Source organism: Sebastes umbrosus, chromosome 9 (genome assembly GCF_015220745.1).
Source record: "Sebastes umbrosus isolate fSebUmb1 chromosome 9, fSebUmb1.pri, whole genome shotgun sequence".
NCBI lineage: Eukaryota > Metazoa > Chordata > Actinopteri > Perciformes > Sebastidae > Sebastes > Sebastes umbrosus.
In genome coordinates, this window is record NC_051277.1 from 19,339,082 (window position 1) to 19,354,479 (window position 15,398).

The 15,398-nt window shown below is 37.9% G+C and overlaps 1 protein-coding gene across 2 annotated transcripts in view; it reads left to right on the top strand.

Annotated features, from left to right (window-relative positions):
- Positions 1-15,398, top strand: part of inppl1b (inositol polyphosphate phosphatase-like 1b) — a 39,349-nt gene that overhangs the window by 17,160 nt on the left and 6,791 nt on the right. For both annotated transcript variants that reach the window (XM_037779890.1, XM_037779889.1), the window contains exons 2-18: positions 1,069-1,132; positions 4,288-4,426; positions 4,605-4,725; positions 5,270-5,410; positions 5,593-5,680; positions 5,837-5,914; positions 7,045-7,182; positions 7,309-7,423; positions 7,509-7,609; positions 7,696-7,798; positions 8,699-8,895; positions 10,836-10,944; positions 11,092-11,188; positions 11,285-11,423; positions 11,545-11,644; positions 11,826-11,914; positions 14,339-14,420. In XM_037779890.1, the coding sequence (XP_037635818.1) occupies positions 1,069-1,132; positions 4,288-4,426; positions 4,605-4,725; positions 5,270-5,410; positions 5,593-5,680; positions 5,837-5,914; positions 7,045-7,182; positions 7,309-7,423; positions 7,509-7,609; positions 7,696-7,798; positions 8,699-8,895; positions 10,836-10,944; positions 11,092-11,188; positions 11,285-11,423; positions 11,545-11,644; positions 11,826-11,914; positions 14,339-14,420 (1,901 nt within the window). The remainder of the gene's footprint in view (positions 1-1,068; positions 1,133-4,287; positions 4,427-4,604; positions 4,726-5,269; positions 5,411-5,592; positions 5,681-5,836; positions 5,915-7,044; positions 7,183-7,308; positions 7,424-7,508; positions 7,610-7,695; positions 7,799-8,698; positions 8,896-10,835; positions 10,945-11,091; positions 11,189-11,284; positions 11,424-11,544; positions 11,645-11,825; positions 11,915-14,338; positions 14,421-15,398) is intronic.

Below are 15,398 nucleotides of genomic sequence, written 5' to 3' on the forward strand. Positions count from 1 at the left end.
CCGTTGCTATGGACGCAGTTCTGATCTTGGATTCTGGAGGACCATTTTTTATGGAAAATTGTTGATTTCTTAAGTAAGTAGCCGTGTAATAAGCGGGATAATGTACAGCAAGCGGGTCATTGTTGGAAACTAAACCCCTTCAGGACGATGCGAGATCCTGACGCGACAGGGTTTATTTCACAACAATGACATGCTCGCTGTACATTATCCCTTACATAATAACCCTGGTGGGAAGAAACAGTTCTTCTTTATGTAAAACCATAACTAATTACCTAATCTCTTGAAACTTTTAGATTTTGGCGTGTAGGATTGGAAACTATTCATAACATTTCTGCAGAATGTCCCCATCTGTGAATTGATTCAGCAGCTTCACTCCCCCTGTCATATCCATCACTTTCACCATCATCTGCCAGCTAAGAACGGCTTAAAGTGCTGTGTACAGGCAGGGCAGACCTCACACATACACCCTCTGTCCTGTCCGAACATCTCAGACAGTCAAACCCTGGCCCAGGACTCCCTGTTTCCCCTCTTACCCCTATTTCTTCCCTGGGGCCCCTGAAAGAGGGCGGGAGCTCCAGCGACCGCACTACGCTGACTGCTCATCAGCCTGAGCCAGATACATTCCTGAAAGCTGAGCCGGGGCCGCTCACAGTGCTCCCTCTTTCCCTTCGTTCTTTTCTCAATATGTCATTCCCCCTTTTAGTTTCTTAAATATCTCCACGCATTTGATTGTGCTATCATGGTTCCCCTTTGTTCAGGTAACATACAGTAGCTAACTGATTAAAAACTGGCATCATCTTTGCCTGAAACAAATTCCTGTGACGTGACCGATGGAGATGATGATCTAAGTGTCTCTCACACATTGTATAACTAAAACAAGCCACGTCATTAGTGATCTGTAAAACAACTGGCGCCTTGTTAAGAAAGTTACAGTGTCTTTAACTACAGTTAGACATCTGGTCCTGATTTAAACAATACATTTAACTGTATTTTCCCTTTGAATGTTTGCTCAGAAGCGTGTTGTAGTAATTTGGCATTTAATAACAGAGTTATTTTTGGTTTCCAAAGGTTCCAACGTCATGTTCACACCTATCGTATTCTTCCCGACGCAGACGGCCTTCTAGCAGTTCAGGTGAGTCTTCATCGCCACACGACACCAAATCCTCCATCTGACAAGGAAGACCTGCACCTGATACGACTGTTATCAGGCCATTAAATAGCCTTTATCAGTCGCCATAAGCACCATAGATGTGGGTCAGTAGGGGCCTGCTACGCCTACTACGTTGTAAAAGTGAAATTGTAAAAGTGAAAGCGAAACTTAAAAGCAACACGTTCTAACATGTTGTAAAACTGAATGAAACCTCATGTTTTGAACACAAACAAAATGGCTTCTTTAGGTTTAGGCAACAAAAACACTTTGTTAGGTTTAGGTAACAAAAAAACAACTTATTTAAGTTTAGGCAACAAAACTACACCTTTTTTAGGTTTAGGCAACTAAACACTTCATTAGGTTTAGGCAAAAAAACGGCTACTTCTTTAGGTTTAGGCAACAAAACTACAACTTCTTTAGGTTTAGGCAACAAAACGACAACTTCTTTAGTTTTAGGAAACAAAACGACAACTTCTTTAGGTTTAGGTAACAAAAATACAACTTCTTTAGGTTTAGGCAACAAAACGACAACTTCTGTAGGTTTAGGCAACAAAATGACAACTTCTTTAGGTTAAGGCAACAAAAACACTAGGTAAGTTTAGGGAAAAACATTGTGTTTTGGCTAAAAATAACTACATTTCAAAAGTGAAAGAAAAACTTAACATTTGTGAACACAAACACAACTACAGTACATGCTGTTGGTCTCACACGGGATGCAATCCCCGGAAGGCTGGGTGAAAACCCTGTGTTTTATCTTCCATCCATCGCCCCCGATATCGGCGCCTCATGCTGTCTATATACTACAGTGCCTGACTTCCACTCCTGTCATAATTACTACGGTCACTACAGGTCGCTGTCATGTTCTTTTATACCTTCTTTCGGTGATCTACCATGTGAATAGATGATATAAACCTACTAGTGGGTGGAGTAGGCCCATATTGACCCACATTTATGGTTCTTATAGCGCCCGATAACGCCTGTTTAATGGCCTGATGACAGTCTAATTGGCTGAGAGAGAAACACAATAGATGTCTTGGCACAAACTGTACACAGAGAGAGAGACACAGCTGGTCAGATGGAGTTAGAGGGATCAAACAATGGCTTCCTATTGCCCGTTGTTGTAGGGAGAACAGGAACATGTTTGTGTTTCTTCTCTGTGCAGGCTCTGTCATGACTGTTTGAATGGCATCTCTGCCATGTGGCCGCATGCTTGCAGCGTAAGCTCAACAGCACAGAGGAGAAATTGTTTTTATGTCTCAGAGATTCCTACTCAACCCACACACTAGGTCATTGACCAATGGGTGTGCTTATTTGTTATACGGGGGTGTTTGTATATTAGACATAATGAGTCTGTTGGATGTGGCGGAGTTTAAGCCAGTAATGGTATGTGTCTGTTTTTGATACTCTGAGCAGGGGGCCATTCAGTCAGCAAATGACCTAATTATTCGATGATAAAAACACACACACGCACATACAGTGGGAAAGAGAAAGCGAGAGAGTGAGAGAAATAAACAGTTTCAGGGTCTAAACCACAAATCATCTGTGGCTTTCTTTTTATTTAACTATGTCTGCATATTAAAGTCCAATAACGAGTCCTTTTTAAGCGTCTAACTTGGAAAAAGCCCTCTGCTTTCAAATGAAGACCTTAAACTCTGTTGCTATTTCAGTTGTGTTTCCACTGTCATCAGTATAAACCTCCAGTACGTATTTTCCCTCACTGGATTTGCTCCACTAACTCACAAGTCTCATGCTTGCCTTTTTGTTTTTCCAAGATGGCCATGGAGATATTTTGGGGCCCATTTTGTCTCCCACTGTCTTTTATTCCTTGTCATTTCTTTTTAATTGCTTTTCAAGAGATCCTTGTGGTACAAAGAAATACTATTTGAAGAGTTCCTGGCAAAACAGACGGGTTGCTCGACTCGAGCCAAAAAAACGGTTTCTTTCACCGCAAAATGAAAACAAAAACTTCTAAAATGAGGGCGCAGGAAAGGAGCTTGCGCGGTATTGTGGTCTAATGTGGACCCTGTTGATTTTGTGCATGCGACCGGTAGCATTGTGTGTGTATGAACACAGCACCTGTGCACAATTTAATTTTGCCTTGACTGCTTTGAGTGCCACTGAAGTGTAGCTGTGCAGGTTTTTGTTGGAAAGTTTAAGAGTAGGCTCTCTTGTGCTCGTGACTTAAACATGTGAATGTATGCATGTAAAGACTTCCTTGCCATGTTATTTTGGGGGGACGTTTTAGACTGAATATGAATGATGAACCACAGTGAAACATGACTGTTGCCAGGAAGTAGCTAGGAAGTAACTGTCAGTGATATCACCTCTCCTGTTTGGTGTAGGGCTGAGCTTTCTAACCCCCCCTGGGACGCTGTTTATCAAAAATCATTTACATGTGCCTTTTTCTGTCATGCAAATAAATACTTCAGTTTCCACAAATAACCACATAAAGTATACAAGTTAGAACTGTTTCACTTTGTGTGCTACAAGATTTAGACATTCAATTATAGCATAATAGGTCTTCCAAATGTATATTTAAAAAGATCGTACGTGAAGAAGTTTTATCATATTTGTTTTATAAAAAAGTTTGAGAACTAAAAAGGAAATAAAAATAGCTTTTATTGAGGCCTTGACACTGTGGACCATCATGTCAGGTATATATTCCACCTTATATTACACAAAGCTAGTTTATCAAAAGCAAAGAAAGAGCTTAAGTGATTATGGTGCTTCATAATGCGCTTATTATGAATGTATTAATGTGTCTGTATATGTATTTCATTACTTTTGTTGTTGTTTGTTATTTTTATTTTATTTATTCATTTATTTTTGTACATTTTCATTTTTGTCATCTTTTATTATGCATTAGCTGTGTATTTGTAAAGTGTCCTTGGGTGACAAGAAAGGCACTTATAAATAACATTTATTATTATTATTATCAATGTTTCTGAATGCAACATCAGTGTGTTGCGTGCTTGTGCAGATTATGTCTCTTACCATCTACAGTCCATTTGTTTACAGTTTCTGTGGTCTTTCCAGTTTCTGTTTAAAGCAATGACAAACTGTTAGCACGCAGACATGTTCATGTGATTCATACAGTGCATATACTCACTGACTTCTGACGTGTGTTTGTGTCACAGACAACACAGGGGGTGCAGGTGAACTGTTTTCGTACCCTGGAGGACCTGGTGTTGGGGTACCAGCATCCTCACAAGGGCCTGGTCACTCCTCTGCTCTTCGCTGTTCCCCGTGATACGGACACTGGGGACGAGAGCTCAGGTGGGCTCGCTAGCTGTTATCACAACAAATCACCAAAGAGTTAAATACATGTACAAATACACTATATGCTTTCATGCATACATAATAAAAGAATACATACCTATGAAATTTGGTGCTCCTTTTTAGGGCTGCAGTATTCATTACTAATTCTTAATGTTTGACTTTATGTTTTGCCCAGATGACGAGAAACCGCCTCCAGCTCCAGCCCCTGTCAACACAGTGCCTTTCCCAGGACCACCAGCAAAACCAGCCCCTCATGCCCTGTTCCTGGACAAGTTGCAGGAGCTCAACACATCCAGGTACACTACCTAACCCACTCTGTTGTGATTGGTCAACCGAACCAAACTCTTTGGACTCCGCTCCAGCTCTGCTCTAACTAGCTTTGTTTGAGGCCGTGCCAAACTAGCCGCTAGGCAGGTATTATGGAAATGTCTTACTTGGTGACATCATCATGTTACGGAAGAAAAGGCGGGACTTCAAGCAAGGCGTTTCAGGCGGTTCAGGAGCAGTTTTTCTGTGGGGGAGAGTAATTCCCTTTGGCGTGGACTTTGGGCTTTGTAACTTTGCAGACCTTTTACATGCACAAAAACTATATAACACACTAACGGAAAGGGGAAAAGCATAAAAGCATAATAGGCCATCTGTTATGTTCACAACATTTTCTCATTTAAATATGCACCTGTAGGAATAAAGCATAGAGAAGGCAACCTGTTAAACACTGTGGAACATTCTTTTAACTTCTTTTTTTGAGGCCTATTAATAAACAGTGTTGATATAATAAGGGGCTGTGGGGTTTTTGCCAGCATATAAAACTGAATTCTGCCTGTTTTATCCTGTTTACAGTACTGCGGGTGAGGTGATCGGTCTACTCAATGACTACCTCTTCAGTGAGCTGCCTCTTGACATTGAGAACGTGCACAAAGGGGCAACAACGCTCTGCCACCTCAAGCGCACTCTGGGTACTGCGTGCCAAGGCTTGAACAGGTTAGCATGCTTTAATTGTTAATGATGAGCCGAACCTGAAAACTAGGAGCAATTTGCAAATGTACGGACTGTCATGATGCAGTACAATATATACTGTGTATACAGAAGATACTCTACACTAAAATGTATGTAAATAGATGTGTAGTCATTAAACAAAAGTTCTGTATTAATCTGATCTACAGTGAGATCGACCTGACTCTCTCAAGTCTGGAAACCCTGGCCAAGGTCTTCGACCATCCTAGCTGCTCTTTAACACACACCAAAGCACAGGTACAATACAAACCATGCAGCATGTTTTCCAAAGGACAGTTACTAACTGAAATTTCTAATATGGCAACCCAGTTCTATAGGTGATAAAGGTGCATTCTCTTATACATCTACATACGTCAACTCATTGTGCCTTTTGTCTTTTATTTTTGGAACAAGGGCCCAGAGATGGAGATAGACACCCTGTTGTGTAAGATTTCTGCTTTAGTCAGCCTCCTGTCTTCGCTGGAGAAAAAGGTATGTTTATGAAATGGCTTTTCTTGATAATAGCAAGATTCATGAGTGACAATAGAGTGATTTCAAACAATACTATTGCTCACAGTCTTGTAACTTATAGGCGGTATTTACATTACAAGCAAATGTAACCAAAATCAGATATTTTTTTTTCCAATCAGATCTGGTCCACTTTCATATGTGGTCCTAAATCTGATACATTTCCGATCACTGGCCATGCGACCGATGTGAGAACAGTCATTTCGGAATTCATGTGTTTTTCCACATTATACTTTCCACATTATTATCACTCACCATACAGTGTAGGTGCGTTCCGTTGAACCTACAGAAGAAGAAGTACCTCTCTCTCTCCACAGAACTGCAGTGCGTCAATCAGACACTGATAAAGTTTGTTACCTGACAAAAAAATACTTTTTCTATATTGAGTTCTTCTGCTGAATTTGGCGTCATGTTTCACTTAGTAGAACGCCAATTTAATAAATCAGCACATCAAAAAAATGTATAAACTGCATCGTTAATGCAGACAAGCTTTATCTGGGAAACATCACGTTTATTCACTTTACATGCAGCTAAAATTAAAACCGAATTTTGTTGTATCATGTTTGCCAAATTAGTTACTATATGTTCATGAATTGTAAGAAATAATAAATAATCTTTAGAAGGAGTAGATGTTTACCGTCAATTTCACAATCAACGGAGGTTTTCCGACAGTAGGAAACAGTTGAAGACTTCATTTGTCTCGCCACCAGTCATTTAAAATGTAAATTAACTTATCAAACAGACAATTCACTCAGTTTGTCTCATAATATAGTCATGTTTCACAAAGCAGAACTCTGAATTAATTAAATCACAGTCACTATCCAGTGTGTATTTTCGGAACAATGGGCCGTCGGACGGCATGTGAGGTGTTTCAGGGCAGAGATCCGTTCACACTGATATCAGGTCACATCAAACATGAACGTGAACAGTCTAGACAGAAAGATCGGATCTGGGCAAAAAATCTGATTTGAGCATTAACGCCTGTAATATTAACGCTGGAGTTTTCACAATGAAAGATGAAAAACGGACCAATCTTGTTTGTGATGGTCAACACCGGTTTAGATTGTAACACTGCAAATTCTTTTCTCATAAAGGTATTAAAAGCATTACAAGATGCCGTGACTAATCATAATCTGGCAGTGCAGCCTAACCCGCCTCCTCCTGAACCAACACTCACTCATGTAACACCTGTCAAGAACCACGCCAGACAGCTGCCCGTCCATTCCTTTCAGGTAAAACGGGGTTGAAAATTACATTTTATCTTTATTTAATCAAATATGACATGCAATAAGACAACACCCACTACTGATCTCTGACTATGTGAATGTATTAACGGTTGTTTTTCTTGGTGTATCCAGGTGAAGATGGTGAGGTACGGCAGACAGACTGTTTCTGTGGATGTGGACACAGGAGTGCTGCTCTTTGACAGGAAGGCTGGTTCATTTGGTATAGAGAGGGTCTCACATGACAGAAGTAAGACAATACTTACTCTTATAATATTTCTCTTGCTTGCAGATATATTGTATAATTGTCTGCTGGCATGTTTCTCGTGTATCAGTCCTTCAGATTGTCAAGTTCCAGAGCAGTCCGGCCAAGGTACGCATGGTGGTTGACAGCCACCACAACACACCACGGGAGATGACGTTTGAGAGTGCACGGGTAAGGAAAGATAACTGGCTTTATTAATATCTGGAATCCACTGTTTTCTTTCCCATAATTCACTGAGTGGCTCTCATCTCTTTCAGAAACGTGATGCCTTCTGCCAGCTCCTCCAGCTGATGAGAAGCAGGCACTCTCAGCTGAGGGAACCTGACGTGATCTCTGTGTTTGTTGGCACCTGGAACATGGGTAACCATACATGTGATGACAGTCTCTTTAACTGTCAGCCAACAGAAATGTTTTTGGTAACACTTCATTTTACAGGTCCGCAGATTTCATGGTAATTAGGTGATAATTAGCAAGTAACCTATTTGAAATTTCTTTGGAATTACTGCCAAATTACCCCAAAATTTACCTCAAAATGTATCGAAATTACTTTATTATAAACATTATTTAATAATTAAATGCTAAAATAGCACATAATCGTTAAAATAGGGCCCTTAGGCTTGAGAAGCGGCTGTGCACTGCTGTTCATTGGAAGTGGAAAACCAAAACTAATAGAAGACACTTCTGATCAGGCATAAATCTCACCATTGTGTGACTTATTGTCTACACAAATGTAACCTAGTAGCAAATATAATGATTCAGGGAGATTTTTAAGAAATTTCAAAGAAGTCATTTGCTAATTATTATCTATTTACCAGCAGACATGGAAATAAAGCATATCAATTAACTTTGTATTTTTTTTCCTAGAAATGTATTAAATAAATTACCAGCTACTTATGACTGCTTATTGGGAAATAGCGGAATATAATTATTAAATAATGTTTATAATTTATATAAAATAATAATAATAATAAAAGTCCAGAGTTAAGTCCCAAGGCAAGACAGCCAAACAAAGTAATTTTCGATAAATTTTGAGGTAAATATTGGGATAAATTGGCAGTAATTCCAAAGAAATTTCAAATACAGGTAGGTTTCTTGCTAATTATCACCTAATTACCATGAAATATGCAGACCTGTAAAATGAAGTGATTAGTTATAGTTATTATTATTATTATTATTATTATTATTATTATTATTATTATTATTATTATTATTATTGATTTTATTATTATTATTATTTATTGTGTTGTTTTGTGTACACAGGTGGTTCCCCTCCTCCTCGCAACCTGCAGTCATGGGTGACCTGCTGCGGTTTGGGTCACACCCCTGATGACTCGACCGCCATGCTCCCTCATGACATCTACGCCCTGGGGACGCAGGAGAACCCTCAGGGGGAGAGAGAGTGGACAGAACATATCAAAGCAACGCTTCGCAGCCACACTCACATCGACTTCAAACAAGTAAGTCTGCTTTTTCCAACTTTAAGTGGGGATTCTTATACCTTAATTGGGTGCGTTATCCATAAAGCTACAATATTTTCACAGAAAAAGGGGGACTACACATCAGGAGTCAATCGGGTTAAATCTCTTGGAGTTTGTTACAGTACAGTGTCTGGAAATGGCAATGGGTCCTGTTGGGTTTACGGTATACAGGTCATGTCATGGGCAGTAATACAGTATATCTGAAACAAAGTTGTATAAAGCCTTTTGTGGCTCCAGAGGCAACTGAAGTTGTGTCATGATCTGATTTTGCAATTTAAAAAAACATTTTTAAAGTACTCTTCATAGAGCAAAAGTTTACTGATAGGATGCATTGTACTTCTGTTTTCAAAATAAGATATACACGAAACAAACTTGAAACAAACACTTGTTTTTGCACAATGATTGCTAATTAACCATCTTGCTAACATATTATATTAATGTTATTGATTTAGTAATTTCTTTTAGTTTGTGCATAATGAATAGATTAACTGAACATGCACAACATGTTTACATAACATCCCAGAGTGAAGCCATACTCACTAACACAGTTTATCTGAATTGATTTGACACATTTCTCCAAACCAAGATTCATATTGTTAAGACGAATAATGCAGCGACCTAACTCTTAGGATTTTCAAAACTCATCTTCCAAATGCTACTCGCAGAAATGCATACATAATCTTATATTATTGTTCTTTATTTTCACAGAAAATAAAAAAATAAAACAAAAAAAGATTGATGAGAAATAGAGTCACAAGGGAACTTACATTTTAGAAAAAAAATTTTTTTGTACAAGCTAGCTGAATATAAACTAAGGATATTTCAACAGACAACCATATAAACATAAAGCATACAGTTTTAAGTGTATTCTTACAAAGCTTGTATTTTACCTATTGTACATGTGAAAAGACATTTCAAACGGTATTCACCCTCAAATAAATCTTGAAATGCTACATTTATAATAATAATAATAACTTTATTTATATAGCACCTTATATTAAAGGATTTAATATAACAACAGAAAGCCAAACAGTGAGGCCAAACAAAAGTAAGGCAAAACTAAGATAAAATGTAAGACAAAACTGTACAATATATATAGAAAAACATATAAATAAAATAAATACAAAAGAAAAAAGCAATACAAACAATAAAACCAGTAAAACAATATAAAATTAGAAAAAAAATAACTTGGTATAGCACACATATTATTATAAGTGTGAAGGAACCTTTTTCACTTGGAAGGAAAATGTTTCAGCATCGTCTCAGAGTATAAAGAAAAGCTTTGTGAGTTTCTGATATTTTGTCAACAGCGTTCTTGTGTGTGTATATACACACACACCCACAAGAACGCTTATATATATATGTATGTAAAACATCGCAATGATAGATTATGTGAGAAAATGTGAGTATTTGTTTTTACAAAGATGTGAATCAAAATGAAAACAACACTTTATATTTTTTATGTGTAAGGCAACATCAGGCTTGACTTAAACATTGCTTTCCTAGCTTTGTAAAACAAAATGCAACAAATAAATACATAGAAACACAATTACTGAGTTGTTATTTATTATTAAAATAAAATCATGTACCAGCAAATTGGTAAAAAATCTTCAAAATTAACAGGAATCACAATTCAAGTGTAAACCTTTTTAATGCAGCAACACATTGGTCAAATATTAAAATTCCAGTATATAATGTATATAGTATATAAACATAGAATTGAATTGAATAGCTCGGCCCCATTGTCACCGATACCCGATCCAGCTATTGGAGTCAGTATCGCCCCGAAATCTGATCCGGCATCGGTGCATCCCTAATAGAAACGGGTCAAATCAATTAAGAAATCTGTAATTATGTGTCTTTGACTGGCTGGAAACTGTTCTGGTCTATCTGTTGTAACTTGGAGCATTGTCCTGTAGGTGGCAGTACAGTCCCTCTGGAACATGAGACTGGCTGTGTTTGTGAAGCCAGAGCATGAGAGTCGCATCAGCCATGTGAACACAGCCAGTGTGAAGACTGGCACATTGGGTAGGCTCACCATCACAAATACACACAAAGGAAACACAGGAAATGACCAGTATCATGGCTGACAGCCAGAAATAATAGTGCATGATTAACAGAACAAAATGTGTTTTTATTAGCCTGGAGGATTGAGGTTGTTTTCTTTTGTTTCAGGAAACAAGGGAGCGGTTGGCGTCTCCTTCCTCTTCAATGGAACATCTTTTGGGTTTGTTAACTGCCACCTGACCTCTGGAAGTGAGAAAGTCCTGAGGTACATTGCGTGTACATACATATGTGTAACACCAAATGTGTTACATTTCTATGTAATATTAAAAAGATTGTCTTTTGTAATGCATATCATGTTCAGGAGGAACCAGAACTTTGTGGACATCCTCAGACTGCTCTCTCTGGGCGACAAACAGCTCGGTGCCTTCGATATCAGCCTGCGCTTCGCCCATCTCTTTTGGTGCGGAGACCTCAACTACAGACTTGACTTAGATGTGCAGGTCGGAGCAGCTTTTTTTATTTCTTTATTATTCATTCATATTGCTCATTTTTTCAAGTGTTCTGATTTAGCAGCCTTGAAGAAAGACAGACATTGATGTTGCTGCTTCTTTCTGACTCCAGGACATCCTGAAACACGTATCTAAGAGAGAGTTCGAGGAGCTCATGTGTGCAGACCAGCTGACCCGAGAGAGACACAAGAGGAAGTCCTTTCTCAATTTCAGTGAGTTTCAGTTTGACCTTTGTTCTGTATTGAAATCTAGACAGTTAATTGTATAAGCCCATTAATGCTATTTTACAACAACAAAATAAATGATGAATAAATAAATACAATTTAATATAGATTCTGCTCTACCTTTGTTTACCTCACTCTTTACTCTCTCTCTCTATTTATCGTGGTTAAGAGGAAGAGAAGATTGCGTTTCCACCCACCTATCGGTATGAACGGGGCTCCAGAGACTGCTACCTGTGGCAGAAGTACAAGACTTCAGGAGTGAGTCATTTTTTGTTACACAAAAGCAGCACAGGAAAAAACAAGATGATGTGTACATCGAAAAGTCTTTCAGGCGCAGGATGAAGGATGCTTGCCCACAATAAAAACATTTCCGCACTTGGACACACACAAGCAATACTTGAATCACTTCAAGGTTTTTAGTGGCATGTCTCTAGGAATGGCAGCGTCAGCCTGTTGGTTGGTCCACCACTTTGGTCCAGACTCAGACATCTCAACAACTATTGGATGGATTGCCACGATATTTTGTACAAACTTTCGTGGCTCTTAGACTTTGGGCCTCACGCATTTTCTTAAATTTCTCTCATATTTCTCTCATATTTTCTCTTAATTTTCTGTTAAGAGAAAAAATAAGAGAAGTCAACTCAACACCAAATGTTCTTAATCATCCGAATCTGCTCTTACCCAGGTGTGCTGAATGATAAATCCCATTTGATCATAAATTTAAGGCTTGTGGCTGATTGTTTATTATTAGCATAGGTACCGATTGTTTATTATTAGCATAGGTAACGCCCCCTAAACTCTATATAAGAGCAGGTGTTGTGCTGTGTGCAAATAATCTGGCACATGCCCAAGAATTGGAGAGATACAACCAAAAAAAGGCTGCAAGAAGAAGAACTCAAGGTGCTTTTAAATAAAGTAATAATAACAATAACAATAAAACTTTATTTGTATAAGCACCGTTCATACAATAAATGCAGCACAAAGTGCTTTACAATAAGGGAAATTAGACATAGAATGAACATAAAAACAGGGATCGAATGCCATAATTAATTGGGAAATAAGATGGGAAATAAAACTCTTGATAAAATAAGATGAAATAGAAATACATAGAATGCATGACAAAAGATGGAAAATAAAACCCGCTGAAAATACAACATTTTAAAAGAATTGCAGCAGTGCATGAGTGCAAAGAAAAAGTGCAAAAAAATAGTTTCAGGAATAATAAAAGTAAAGTTAAAAATATTAAAATCATGCAAGTAAACATATGATTTTCCAGACCACCAGTACTGGCGTTACAGGAAAATCAAAAACCCAGCAAAGGCAGTGCTCTTGACAATGTGATACGGTTCAGCAGCCATTCATCCGTCTCATCTAATAAATTTGTGCGATCTCTAAAAATGCGTTCCCTGCGTATAAGGCCTGGACGGCCAAAGCATCTAAGAGCAGTACGTAAGCCATTCAGAAGCTGAACACACGTTATATCATCAAGGTTTTTATAGTCTTAAGTAGGGCTGTCACAATATCAGATTTTCACTACAAGGTTATCATGGCCAAAATAATTCAGAATAACAAAATTAACGCAATATCTATAGACAATTTGAAATAATAATAATAATAATGCTAGATTCATCTTTAACTTTGTTTATTATGGGTTTTGTCACTTTTTTGGCAAATGAATTACACTCAAAATACGAGTTTAGGGAGGTTGAGAGAGAGTCTGTAACCATAACTGTATATAAAATGATTTAAGAGGTGCTGGATTACACAATATGATAATATGGGTGTTATTAACATGATATCAATATTTCATTTTTAAAATATCATCTTAATTGGGATCAATGGACCAATAGTATTTCTTTAGCCCACAAATTTAATATCCAATCATTATAATTACTTTTACACATATAATAATCTAAATTTGATTACATGTTTTTATGTTCCTTAAATTTAAAACGTATTGTTTTTTTTTGCATTGGACAAACAATGTGTGGACTGGGAAAAGAAGATATTTTGTACTTATCTTGGTAAGAGTGCTCTCAACCAATCGTGAAATTCTCTCTTACCTAAGAGAAGAGCGAAAATAAGAAAACACTGGTGAATCTCAGAAATCAGTGGGTACTAACAAAATAAGAACAAACCGTGGATAACCTGGAGAACAGAAATAAAAGAATAGTTGTCCTTATATTGCTTCCTGCATTAGGCCCAATGCATCTTAAAGATGTTGGAGAGCCACTAGCAATGTTTCTTTTTGGAGCCACTCAGTGTTTCATTAAGTGCTATCATTATCCACATAAAGGCACCTCTTCATCGTAGTTTGTCTCTTAATCATTTTTCTGAATGACATTCAGGTTTACTGTATTCTCTAATGCGAAATATGTAATACCTACTGTACCAGCAAAGCACAACTACAAAGAAAATATCCTAGAAGCACTCTAAATATACAGTTGACTCACTTCTTAAGATATTTGAATGCGTAACTTAATCCTATTGAAGGGAGAGGTGATTGACAGCAGCTGGCATGACCACTAAAAATAGGAGGTTCAGAGTTAACCCACAGTCTAAAACAGGAACCTCTGTCATAACAGGAATGAAGGCGTCTTTAAATGCATACAGTTTCTATATTTGGCAGTTTAACTTGTTGTGCAATGCATTGTTGACTTATACCTGAATCTGTTTCTGTAGGTTCGAGTCAATGTCCCATCATGGTGTGATAGGATTCTGTGGAAGTCCTACCCAGAGATGCACATCATGTGCACTGCATATGGTAAGATCTGGAGATTTAAAAAAAAAAAATGGATTAAAAAAAGATTCAAGTAGAAAAGTAAACAGTTAAGTAAAGCACAGACGAAATGTATACGAGCAGCACAGAGATGTCAGTGCTCTGACACCCTAGGATCGCAGACGATCCCGACAGACTTTACTGTCTTTCAGAGGCTGTAGCAGATTCAGTTTTGGAGCTAGAGTGAAGGTACTGGCATCATCTGAAACTAGAAAACTGAAGGAATCCATTGGTCTTATCTGAATTAAAATTGGTTCTATGGGTATCCACGAGTCTCTCCTTTACAGACATGCCCACTTTTTGATAATCACATGCAGTTTTTTGCATGCAGCAAAAATGTGTTATTTTCGCCTATTAAAAGAATGGTGTATTTGAATATTTCTGCATACTGGGGTCCCTAAACAGTCTTGGAATTACATAAATTCGGTATCACTGTGAAGCTGAGTATTCTTCTGTATCCAATGAGCCCAATCACAGCGTCTTGGTGTCTTAAATGTGGTATTTTGGAGGGATTATTGACCATTTTTTTATCAATTCTCGAATGGTAAAAAAAATGGTTAAATTTAGCACCAAATCTGTGTAACAAATGGTATCAACCCCAAAATTTCTGCAACAACTTATGAGACATAATAGAGCATGGGGATGACCATCATATACTTCCATCATAATGTTCTAAGCCCTGATACGATCCATTTGAATTAATGAATTTGTTCATTTGTTCATGTTTACTACAGATTTATGACTATAGCAATTTGACACACAGTGCTGAGCTGCATCTCAAATTAATCTTCAGGTTCCCAGCTTTCAGATGATGTACACCACTTCTATGTGACATATACTGCTGACCTGCTATCTCCCCATAAAGACCCTCTGTACCCACCTAAAAAAAGACAAAAATGAGTCTAAGTGGGTCTCTGAGGGTTAAGTCTAGACATAGCCAAAGGTTTTGATGCAGCATTCTTA